We start from the raw sequence: 12,891 nt of genomic DNA on the forward strand, positions 1-12,891 counted from the left end.
CCTGCCAACGTACTTCACTTATACCAACTACATCTAACGTTAGCCTATCCATTTCCCTTTTCAGATTCTCTAACCTACCACAACGATTCAAACTTCTAACATTCCACGCTCCGACTCTCAGAATGTCAGTATCCATCTTCCTGATGATCGCCCCCTCTCGTGTAGTCCCCACCCGGAGATCCGAATGGGGCACTAGTTTACCTCCGGAATATTTTACCCGAGAGGAAGCCATCATCAGTACATCATTCATAGAGAGAGAGTTGCATGTCCTCGGGAGTTAGTTACGGCTGTAGTTTCCCGTTGCTTTCAGCCGTGTAGCAGTATCAACACAGCTAAGCCATGTTGAGTATTATTACAAGGCCGTATCAGTCAATCATCTAGACTGGCGCCCTTGCAACTACCGAAGGCTGCTACCCGCCTTTCGATGAACCTTTCGTTAGTCTGGTCTCTCAACAGATACCCATCCAATATGGTTGCACCTGCGGCTTGGCTATCTGCATCATTGGGACATGCAAGGTCACATGGTTCGCAGAGGATGATAATAATAATAATAATAATAATAATAATAATAATAATAATACAGTTGAACCTGACTTATACGTACATCAAGGGGAAGAGAAAAAAACTACTTGTAACTCAGAATTACTTAGAAATCAGATTTATGCAATACTGCAATACATCACATATTTACTGAAAAACCAATGGAATAGACCTATAAGTGTAAATCCTTGCAAATAATAAATACATTAAGACAGAAAATATTATTATGAACTTGGCCCGGCCTTAAAGAAATCAGATAGTTTGGCTTGTTTCACTTTTCTTGCATTAAGAATATAAACCTCCTTTAGCAAACTTGGTAATGCATTCAAAGCATTTTCACTTCAACTTTTCGCACTGATGGAACGCCTACACACTTCGATTGCACTTTAACACTTCACTCAGTTCAGGTGTCAAGATTCAAGTCGTTATCTCCATCTCCAATGTCACTATCGCTTGTAGCTGGTCCATCACCGCCGCGTTGTTGGCATACATCAGCAATAATCTCTTCATCCGGTAGTTCTCCACATACAGCCAGATTGTCATCAAAATGCACAAAAGTATCAAATTCTATTTTTTATATACCCACCGTTAGCTCATTACCAGACAAAACTTCGTCCCCATAATCACATCATAATTAGAGGCAGCCTCTTCTCGTAACACACCAGTTTTGCAGGAACGGTTGCTGATTATGGAGGATGACATCTGCTTCCAGGCAGCCGAAATAAAGTTCATGGCTTGTAGCAAATTAATGGAGAGAGGTTCATTTCCTGCATCACTCAGTGTTATTAAATATTAAACCAGCATTTTTCTATAATGCACTTTGAAATTTGCAATGATGCCCAAATCAAGCGGTTGTAGAACGCTGGTACAGTTAGGAGGGAAAAATTCTATTCGGATATTCTCCAGAACGATTTGAGGTGGATGTACTGCACATCGATCCATAAAATGAAGGATCTTCTTCTGTTTCTTTTTCATTTTAATGTCCAGTTTTTTCAACCAATGTTCCATTGGATTCAACTTCCTTAGGTTTTGTTTTCGCACCCTCAAAATACATCGGATTCTTCAATTTCTTATCACAAGTGGAGGAAGTTTGTCAGATCCACCTGCATTGGTGGCGAGAAGTACTGTTACATGAATTTTATTTTTCTTCCCTCCGTGGCATGAGTCACCTTTTTCAGCTAATGTCTTATTAGGAAGGAGATTGTAGAATAGACCGGTCTCATCACATTTGTACCGGTAGGTGTTTGGAGGCTGATAATCACTTACAATACCCAGCAGAACCTCCTCTTTCCAGTGTTGCACCGTGACATCGTCTGCAGATTTTGCGTCACCGCAAATTGTTCTCCCTGTAATTCCATGACGATATTTAAATCATTGCAACCATCCCGATGAAGCCTTGAAAGCTGCAGTGTTACTCATCATTTTAGCTAAATCTATCGCCTTTGCCTTCAGCATGTCTGCACTAATTGGTAGAGCTGCAGCCCACTTTTGCTGGAACCATGTGAAAAGTGCTTTCTCCAAATCTACGTACCATCCTTCTTGCTGACGGCTGCGCTTTGCTGATTTTGAAGCCAGTTTTAAGAACTCATCCAAAATAGCGTTTCTTTTACTGATGAATGTACATAGCGTGGTATAAGCAATGCCTAAGTCTGAAGCGATTTCAGTTTTCGTTTTGTGTGGATTAGCATCCACTTCTCGTATAACTTTTCCCTTTTATGTTCTCCATGGCTAATCAAAAGCAACTACTGTTGAACAGTAAACATCAGATACCGGCATCATGGACATTTTATTCTCCGTTGTTCCCACGAAAGAAATTCTCATATTCAAACAAATTTACTGTATTTTCTTTTGTTTACACACCGAAACCGCCCATTTTGTTTACAATGTACCTTAATCTTTGGCGGCGTGTTAAAAACGACGAAGGTAGAGGAGGAGCGAAGGGTTCTCGTTTTTGTTAAGCCGCCAGTAAGTAAGGGTCAACAATGTCACTCGGCGAAACTCTCTGTTTTGTTTCAGCACCAAAACCCGATCGTAAATACAGTAGTTTCTTTTTAAAAAGCACATTCTCATTACAATTACGCAAAACTCAGTTATATTTCACTGGCACTTAATACGTATAACAGCGAATTACATATAAACGGATTACGTATAAATAAGATTTAATTAACACGCTTTTAAATTATATTTTGCCGGGACCTAAAGGAAATTACGTACAAATACGAATAACGTAGAACAGAGTTACGTATAAAGCAGGTTTAACTGTAATAATAATACATCTTGTGAAATATTTCAAAGTTTGGAATTTACGAAGCTCCAGCAATGGTTAAGCAGTCCTCAAGTGTTCATGAGTAATTCTAGATCTGAAATTATTTTTCACAGATTTCAGAAGATTGGTAAACATATTTTCAAACACATATATTGACCCAAACATTGTCAGCATACATTTTGAAAACTTGCACAAATTAGGGTAAGAATTTCTTAACAAAAGAGAGCCAAAATGACACGTCAACTTTCTTTGTCTCTTCTTCTGTCATCTGCAGCTATATAGCATTTCAATCTGTAATTCTGCCATGTCAAAGTTCCACTATTCATTTGGTATGGTGCATCAATCTCCTTGAAAATCCATGGAGAATTCATCAAATTCTCTCTTCAGCTGGTACAAAAATCTGAAAATGTTTGCAACAAACCTTCATAACAAGATACCAAAGGGAAAATGAATTCCTTCTTTGTTCAAAGTCTTGAGAACTTAAATATAAGTTAGCTGTCGTTTGCTCCAAATTAGCTTTTGTTTGCTCCACACACAAATTCAAAAGTAACGCTAACTACTAATAGAAATGGGGATGAGGTTGCAGACTAGAGAGAAATCAAGTAGACACTCACTACGATCTTTGGAGCAAATAGAAAACCTGTTCACTCTCATATCTTCAAAATACGGTACAGCCATCTACGGAGCTACATTGTTCTATACCAAAGTATGAATAAGTTGTACATTACTCTCTGAAATAGTTTTACTGTTTTAATCATAATTTGTCCTCTTTCTTTTTCTCACTCTTGACATTGTATAAATCATCCAGTTCCTGGTAAAAAAAAAGCATCGGACCGAGCTCGATAGCTGTAGTCGCTTAAGTGCGGCCAGTATTTAGTATTCGGGAGATAGTAGGTTCGAACCCCACTATCGGCAGCCCTGAAGATGGTTTTCCGTTGTTTCCCATTTTCACACCAGGCAAATGCTGGGGCTGTACCTTAATTAAGGCCACGGCTGCTTCCTTCCCACTCCTAGCCCTTTCCTGTTCCATCATCGCCATAAGACCTATCTGTGTCAGTGCAACATAAAGCAAATTTACAAAAAAAAACACCTTCTAATCTGCACCTTCTTTGTAATCTCTTTATTTCCCTGTTATAATATAATGGGTCCTTACAATTTCTTACCACTTTTAAAGGTACATGTCCGCTTTCATACTGCTAAATTATTTTTTAAACCCATTCCATAGAGGCTGTTTACATTTTTATTCACCATTTTCTGTTGATTATACTCACTTTTTAAAATTTCCCTATGCCTCACTTATCAGCCACCTGGTATTGCCTAATAGTCCTACTTTTACAACTTTCCTTTATATCACATTTATTTTTAACTCTGACAAAGACAACTTCATGATCACTTAGACCATCTGTCACTTCAGTTTCTTTATAGGGCCCATTTGGTTTTACCAGTACCACATCTAGGATACTTTCCCCTCTAGTTGGTTCCATCACTTTCTGATTCAGCTCACCTTCTTAGATTAACTTATTTACCATTTGTTGGTCATGCTTTTTGTCATTAGCATATTATTATTATAAATGTTATATAATTTTGCTTAAATAATGATGCAAATCTTGTTAAAACTGGCCGCACATATACATAGTGCTAAGAGAGACATCTAAAAGTTACCTCCAGGGTTTTGCCTTTCAGTTACGGTAATTAATTATATTATTGGTTGCAGTGTGATTTCCTTGTATCAGTCTCTTACAATTGGAAAAATATTGAAAATATACATTCGTTTCTATTATTTGTAGTCTTTAGGACAGGCGTTGGGGACTATTATTGGAGATGTATTGGTGGCAGCAGCCTGTGTATCTTACCTTGGTGCATTCACAAGTGTCTACAGAGAAGAATTGACTATTTTATGGACAAAACAGTTGGAAGAATTTAAAATTCCTTCATCAGCTAATTTCAGGTGAGTAGTACTATGGTTTTTATTTCTACTCTAAACTTCAAGTGGTACTTGAATAATTGTACTTCATATTAGAAATCCAGAAACATCACTCTCATATTCTGCTGCAGTTATGCCTCATTCAGAAATAGCTTGTGTAGATTTATTTATATGAATGTGAATATTATTTTTTATGATGTTTAGTCATTAAATTACCAAAATTAATTCACCTTTGAATTAGGCACTTCTGTGATTCAATGTAACTTAAGTAATGTAAATGATGAAACAAGCTGTGGATGCTGGTGGGTGTATAGAAGAATGCTTCAAATATCCTGGGTTGACAGGGTTTCATATCATAAAGACCTGCTAAGAGCAAGGTGTGAACTCTTAAGAACAGTAAAATACTGGAGTATCACTTACTGTGGACGCTTACTGAAGGAGAAAGGTGGGGGGGATAAATCAGTTGCTGCAAATCATAATCCAGGGTCAACTAGATAGTCGCCGTGGACCTGGAAAGAAAAGAATCTCATAGCTGGACATCGAAGACTGGACAGAAGTTTGATCAGCAGAACAGATTTTTAAAGCAGCTGTAAACAAGCTATGAATATGCTAAGTTGGTAGCCAACATCAGGGAGACCTGAAACAGTACATAGAAGATGTAGGAGACACGCAAAAGAAGTAATACATTTCAGCCGCATACAGGGTACTTTTTATGTTGTTTACTATACATTTCCATGCATAATTTTAACCATCTACCTAGAGCACTGTCTTAAGTTTTATTGCTATATACAGTAGTACTTTTCCTTGTGTGTCATTATAATTGTGGCAATATGATAATTACTTATCACTGCAAGAAGTTCATGTATTGTTAACATGTCTTCAGATTTTTTTACTGAATAAAATGTACAATTTTGCAGAGATACATGTAAAAGGGCTATTCTGACTGGAGCTATAAATTTTCAGTACTCCATACAAGTTCATCTTCAAAGCACTCTTACAGTTCTAACTCCCTTTTCCTAGTTCATAAATGTAATGTTTACTAAGACAAATATCTCTAGCTATCTGGTCATTGAATAGAAGTATTCTGTTTATTATTTTAGTTTCTGAATTAAGACTAACCATCATTTCTGATGTGGAAAGTTTTCATGGACACTCAGCTCCCTAGTCCTCACTCAGTAGGTTTTTGTCAGCTTGAATGTGGAGCCTGCAAATTTGAAATATGGAGTGTGTTTTGACTGCCATAACATTTTACTACACAGCTTTCAATCATGTCATGCTTGCCATGCTAGTGCATTATGTTCTGATGATAACAGCTTGTTTTCAGTACTTCTTTTGAAGTTTAGTGAATTTGATAATTGGTATGGCTGATGCAACATCAACCGGATCACTCGTACCCAGAAAAGGGAGCATAGTGAAGTCAGAAAAATAATGGCCAAAGTGGTGGAATGCTGCGATTGGAAAGGAGAATTGCAAGTTGATTCTCCTGCTCAGTACGTCTACAGAACAAGCTCCTGCTTATATGGAACACTGTAAGGAGAATCAATACATTTTAACCTTTTCCGCTCGTGTGTCGACCTGAGGTCGACAGCCGTCACTCAGCGTTATAGCTCGTGTGTCGACCCTGAGTCGACACAATGTTTCGCCGCTCGTTGCTAGGTTACCTGGAATGCCAGGTCTTTTGTACTTCGTTTCGTAAGTGCTGGTCCCTTCCGGAAACTGAAAGAAACCAAATAGGTGTGTTTTAGTTTCTCTTTGCTTGGCAAAATTGCTCCGTTTCCTTGACAATGGAAAGCAGTCGCATGAAGCAACATGGCGGCGCACAGTCTGACCGAAGCTGAGATTCTTGCGTCTATTTCGGCTGACTGTTTTTATAGTGACCATGAAAATGATGAAAATTTTGAATCTGGCAGTGAAAGAGATATATCTATTAGTGATTCAAATGGCGATATTGATATCAGCGTCGCAAGAAATCATGGAGGCGGCGATAGTATTTTGACTCGTCCCGGTCCCAGTGATACAGTGCTGACTTCAAACATACCTTGGAGATCGCGGAGAACGGGTGATGCAGGATTACCCAAATGTCCTTACAGATTAGTCAGTGCATTCATAAATTGTGGCAATAGACTTAAAATAGAACTAGAGTACTGGTAGCTATTTTTTACTGATCAGTTGATAACCTCTATTGTCCATGAGACAAACAAATTTGCCGAAATATAAATTACAGCAAAATACTCCACTTCTGAAGAGATCTATCTGGTTTTCTTGGAAAGCTGTGACATTAGAAGAGCTGAAGGCATTTATTGGTACAATTATCAACATGGGGATGAACAGTAAGGCAAAAATGCAGGATTAATTTAGTGCAGACTGGTTGGATAAGCGAGCAGGGCTCCATCCAAGCATTTGCTTTGAACGCTTCTATACACTAAAGACATACCGTTAAGAAAGTGAAAAACATGATTTTGTGTCATGCAAATACCGTACATTCATTAGTTTTGTAGTTTCTTCCTGTATTATTGTTACAACCAGTACTTAACACCAGGTTTTAAAATATGAAGAATGCTGACAGAAATAAATGCGAGTTGGGAGAAATCAGGACGTACAAATAATTCGAGTGGAAAGGGTTAAGACTCTCATCACAGGAATCTCCTAAAACACCAAACCTATCAAGGAAAACCCATAACCCAAGCATAAAGTCACTGTCATTGCTGTCGCCACCACCACCACCACCACCACCACCAGTATAATTAAATATGTGCCTGTAATGAAGGCTCATCTATTTTCTGTTTTTCCTTTTTTTCTCTTTTCTTTCTTTCTCCTCTTCATTTCACGATATATGTTACGTAGCTACATTACCTTCTGTTATCTTTCCATTCTTTTTCTCTTCATTTATACTTACAAAATAAACATACTAGTATGTGTGCAGACAGCTCGGTTTACTGGTTTTCCCAATTATTTCATTCTTTCTGGTTGCTAGTATTGTTGCAATCTTTTCCCTCCCCTATCCACACCTCCCTGTAGAAACAACACGCCACAAACTTTGCATTCATATTATTGAATAACTATTTATATAATCTTTACACAATCAAAAGTTACAGAGATTTGCATTACTTTCAAGGAATGATGACGTGTTGCCATCGGAGAGTCCTGGTGCCTACTCAAGGCTTAATGTTCCTATCTGAAAGATGAATCACCATCAGCAGCATCATGCCCTTATTAGATATGAAAGATCATCTTGTGGCTGCGATCTTTATTTCTTATGGTCTGACACCATGGATAGTTGGTTCAAATCACATTGGTGGAAAAAAATGTCACCATCAGAATGCTGACCAGCAGGTTAGGTGAAGTGGTGGTATAAATAATTACTAGATCATATGCCAAAAGTGTGGATTCAATTCTAAACCTTTCTGCAATGTTTACGTGGACTGAGGGCATGATGGTTATTCATGTTAAGCCGTGAGCAGAGCAGGCTATGTCCCAACACTGGATTTCTCCCCTTACCTTATTATCATCTTCAGCTCACATTCTGATGCGCAGGTCACCCATGGGTGTCATATTGAAAGATTTTAACAAGGTGAGCTGAACACTGCAACGCTACCCTGAGTAAAACAGGAATGACATTACACTCAACAAACGCCATAGGGTTACGTTAACAGCAAAAAGGAATGGAGAACAAGCAAAATATACAGCACATCAACACCATAATACAGCTTACCCCGAAACAAGCGGACAAAGGCAGCAAAACTGAAAACCCACCCTATATAAAAAAAGGTCATGAACCCTGGGATAATACTGAGTTAAACTACTAAAGGATAACACTGGTGTACTTAAAATTATAATTAAATTTTAGTAACAGAATACACCCTAAAGGAGAAAAAATAAATCAGTTCAATTTTTAAAATTTAATAATATTTGTGGAAAATAAATGAATATCTCAACAAGAAAATACAGCAAATTTAAAGTAATTTACTAAATTTACTATAACTAAGTTGGTACCAACATAAATAGATTGTGAACAAGGTTTTAAGCTTCTCAAATATAATAATTTTAAGTGTGGGACAAAAATCAATGTAAAAGGAAAAAAAGAGAAGAAGCCTGAAGGTTTATATCAATTCCTAGTGGAGGTATCACCCACCCATAATATGACCTGATAGGTCCATCCACGGTCAGATGAAAAGAAAACGTAAGGACAATACAGAAGAAAAATATTTAAAGACAAAACAAAGGCCAGATATATATATTTAAAAATATTCAATAGCAGATTAACCAAACCGGAATTCTTAATCAAATCAAATGAATCAGTAAACAAACTACATAAAGTCACGTGGACGACAAACAACCAAAAATGCCAGACTCAGTGACCCATGCGTCCGCATACACTGAGTATCAACAACGATCTCTTGGCAAGATCAAAACTAAAAGCAAATCAGCATCCCCATGCAAGAACAAAAGAAAGATGATCTAGGTCTGGCAGCAATGACATAGGTAGTAATGCAGTTGGACAAAATGGAGGAAAGATAATGCAACAATACGAAGTAAAGAAAATAATTTTTAAATGCTTGATACACTCCGCTAAGGAATGCAAAAACCCCTCAGAATAATCCATTTTTAATTTAACCACCATTCCTTTGAATATAAGAGTTCAATACAGTTTTACACCTAATTACGATCTTTAAATTTTTAAAGCATCCCAAAGGTAATAACTATGCATTTACTTTCTAATGACCTATATATATATATATATATATATATATATATATATATATATATATATATATATATATATGAATGCTAATATTTGGAAAAAAATATGGAATTTTAAGAAAAGGAAGGTTTTAAAGTAACAAAGAGAAATTAAAATTTACCAAATGTGAACTAATAAATAATAATAATAATAATAATAATAATAATAATAATAATAATAATAATAAAACAATATTAATTTTAAGAAACTGGGAGATAAAATATCCATGAGAAATTATCATTTACCAAACAAAATTAATATTAATAATAATAAATTTTAAACCTAAGAAGAAAAGAGGTAAAAGAAAAATGGTGATTTACGCAGTGCACGAGGGCAACACGAGGCTTTAACTGAATCAAAATAAATGCAATAAATTAATAAGCCAAAACGGAATGACACAATGAAAACCCAGAAGAATGGGGGCAAGGAATACCATATCTACAAGACACAAAATATTAAATAAAAATAATACATGCACCAAACAAAATAATACAAGAAATCACAATAAATGAGCCATAATAAAAATAATCAGAGGGAAAATAAAATTTGGATAAGCAAGATGAATTTCAAAGTTTCCAGTCAAACAATGGGCATGTCATGAAATATCACCAAAATGGTGCTCAAATGGCATATTAGAAAGAGAAACCAAACCCAGAAATCTCACCACAAGCCCCACAGCAATAATCTAAATGACACATAGTAAAAGAATTACATGAGCAAACAAAATATATTAAAAGGAAGTACTTACAAGAGTGGTGAGGTATGCAATAATATCTTACCCTTGCTGGCACATGCACTGGTAATCACCAACAAATAAACAAATAGACCTACAGGATCCACACTCGTGTATAAATATGTTAAAAACATAATTAAATAAGATAGATAATTCCTGAATGGGATTATTAAATCAGATTCATCCGACTCCTACGGAACTTTTTTCCATCTTGGCAGACAATGGCTGACCCATGGCTTCGAGCATCAGCACTCAACCAATCTCAGCGGCAGACAGTTGTTTTCAGAAGGTGACAACACAAGTGTTAGTGTCGGGTGAATAGCGTGCGCTCTGGTGAGAGAGTCTATACACAAGACTAATAAGTTAATTCATTGACAGATAGCGTCAGAGTCCACACACAGCATATGTGGGCTGCAACGAAGGGATGTTTCACAATAAACACAACAACGACGATGTTCCAAAAAAAACCTTTTAAAATGAGCAGAATAAAATGTTGTCAATGTTCAGTCCATTCTTAGGATTTACATTTAATAGTCAGGAGTCTGATATCCAATAATATTTTGTTATATGTAATAACGTTACAACATGTCCTCAGACACTTGCGGCACTAAAAGCCATACGCTAAATAAATAAACCCACATGAACAATGTAGAGAGGTTTGGGATTGAACCCAGGTGTTTGGTACAGAGTCTGTTGATAAAAAATTGTACACTACCACCTCTCCTACTCTGCTAGCCAACATTCCGATGGTAAACATTTTACTGCCAATGGGACTCAAACTGGCTAACCATGATGTTAGACCTTAAAGAGACTTGGGTCCTTAACAATAATAGCCACTAGCTGGGCTACTTACAAGGAATAGGCATTGTATAGTTTTCACATTCACTTTCAAGTTCAACATAATTTTCAAGTTTATGCTATCCTCATTTTCACTAACATAAGTCTCCAGTGGAGAGGTTCAAATGGTGACATAATAGGAAACCAATGTGCACATCATCATTGTAGAGAGGGGAGTGAGGTATGTAACTTTACAGGCAGTGCAGTGAAAGACAGTTTGAGCGTTATACTGTTTGTCTGTGTTGGTTACTTCTCTTCCTGTGTATTATTATTGTATTCCTAATAAAGCAAAATATATTTCCTTATTTTCAATAGTATTTAGCACTAACAGTGCCAGTGGCTTGACTTTAGAAATCAGATTTCTGCACTGTTGGTAATAATAGCGAACAGTCCAATTATAACCTCTCTTTCATGTTTCATCACTTTCCTTGACCTGTAGATCAATTAGCCATAACTAGGAAACATTACTTGTACCAGAACCTGTATATTCTCTTTCTTTTGCTTTGCTCCAAATTTTCTTTCACCTTCCAACTTAACAAACTCTCTCTCACAGAGTAAGTTGAACTTGTACCACTAATGGATACAAATAACTATTTTTATCCTAAGTCATGCAGCTAAACTATGCTCGATGATGGGAACACTGGAGGTTGCTTGCTCATCTGTGACATGTAAAGACATAATTTCTAGGCAAACCATTACAGTTGTAAAGGAAATGCATAATGTACATTTACAGAGGAAATCTAATTCTTAATCCTGCATGTACACTTTTTATGATAAGACTAAGAATTTTCCCCCCCTTTTTTTTTTTTTTTTTTTGGTAAACTCCATGGTAAAATATCATCAACATATTCACAAGCAGGTTTAGAAGTAGAATGGTAGGCTAACAGAAAATCAAATAAATGGAGTACATGGAATATGTACTACAGACAGATGGAATCATTCACATAGATGGCCAAGACCTCAACAAAGCAGCCCAATGTAACTATTTTGTTTCATTAGCACTGATGGTGGCACACTACCTGACACCTGCACTGCACGTAATATGACTTTGATGAAGAGGTGACAAACTACTGGAGTTCTCTCTGATCGATGGATGCCTGGTTGCTTTAGGTTCAAAGTCTACATAACTGTTGTTCGACTAGTGACAATCAAACATGAACAAACACTGCATGCTGTGGATATGCACATGCTTTACTGGTTACTGGACCTACCCGACTGGACCTTATCAAGAACACAGACTTTTTGGAAAAACTTGGAAATTGCTCCAATTATGGATAAATAGCACAAGGGCATTCTCTGATGGTATGTCCATATTCTTTGTCGCAAAGAAACATCTGTGACAATGATGACCATGCATCTCGTCTTGAACATGTGTTCGGCCCAAGAAATGCTAACCTGATTGAATTTGAATAGACATGCATTGTGCTCAGTTGAACCTGAACAACACACTGGATAGAATCGAGTGGAAATAGGTGTGCCAAACACCGGACCCTGCATCAATTTAGGAAAAATGCTAAAAAGATGACAAGATACAACACAGACATACATATACAGTAAAACTTGCTCAAAGCGGAACTTGAATAAAGCGGAAACTTGTCCACTACGGAATATCTTCTTGGTCCCAGCGAAGCTTACAAAGTTATAATGTTCTTACTTTTGTATAATTCATAATCTCCTCAACGTGGAAATGAAAAATGTCATGTTAAAAAGAAAATCTACTTGTGCAATGCAGAAAATATTAGGAACTGATGTAGTCCTACGTACAATATTTACGCACTTCTGGTGTTGGTATGACCAATGTCATTGTTTGGACAGACACATGTGTTTGAAGAGACTGATAATATGGATAG

At 36.8% G+C, this 12,891-nt stretch overlaps 1 protein-coding gene across 1 annotated transcript in view; it reads left to right on the forward strand.

The window, feature by feature from the left end:
• Nucleotides 1–12,891, forward strand: part of Dhc16F (Dynein heavy chain at 16F) — a 1,052,459-nt gene that overhangs the window by 736,926 nt on the left and 302,642 nt on the right. Inside the window, exon 46 of the mRNA XM_068227815.1 lies at nucleotides 4,594–4,754. Coding sequence (XP_068083916.1) covers nucleotides 4,594–4,754 — 161 coding nt within the window. The remainder of the gene's footprint in view (nucleotides 1–4,593; nucleotides 4,755–12,891) is intronic.

Source organism: Anabrus simplex, chromosome 5 (assembly GCF_040414725.1).
Source record: "Anabrus simplex isolate iqAnaSimp1 chromosome 5, ASM4041472v1, whole genome shotgun sequence".
Lineage (NCBI taxonomy): Eukaryota > Metazoa > Arthropoda > Insecta > Orthoptera > Tettigoniidae > Anabrus > Anabrus simplex.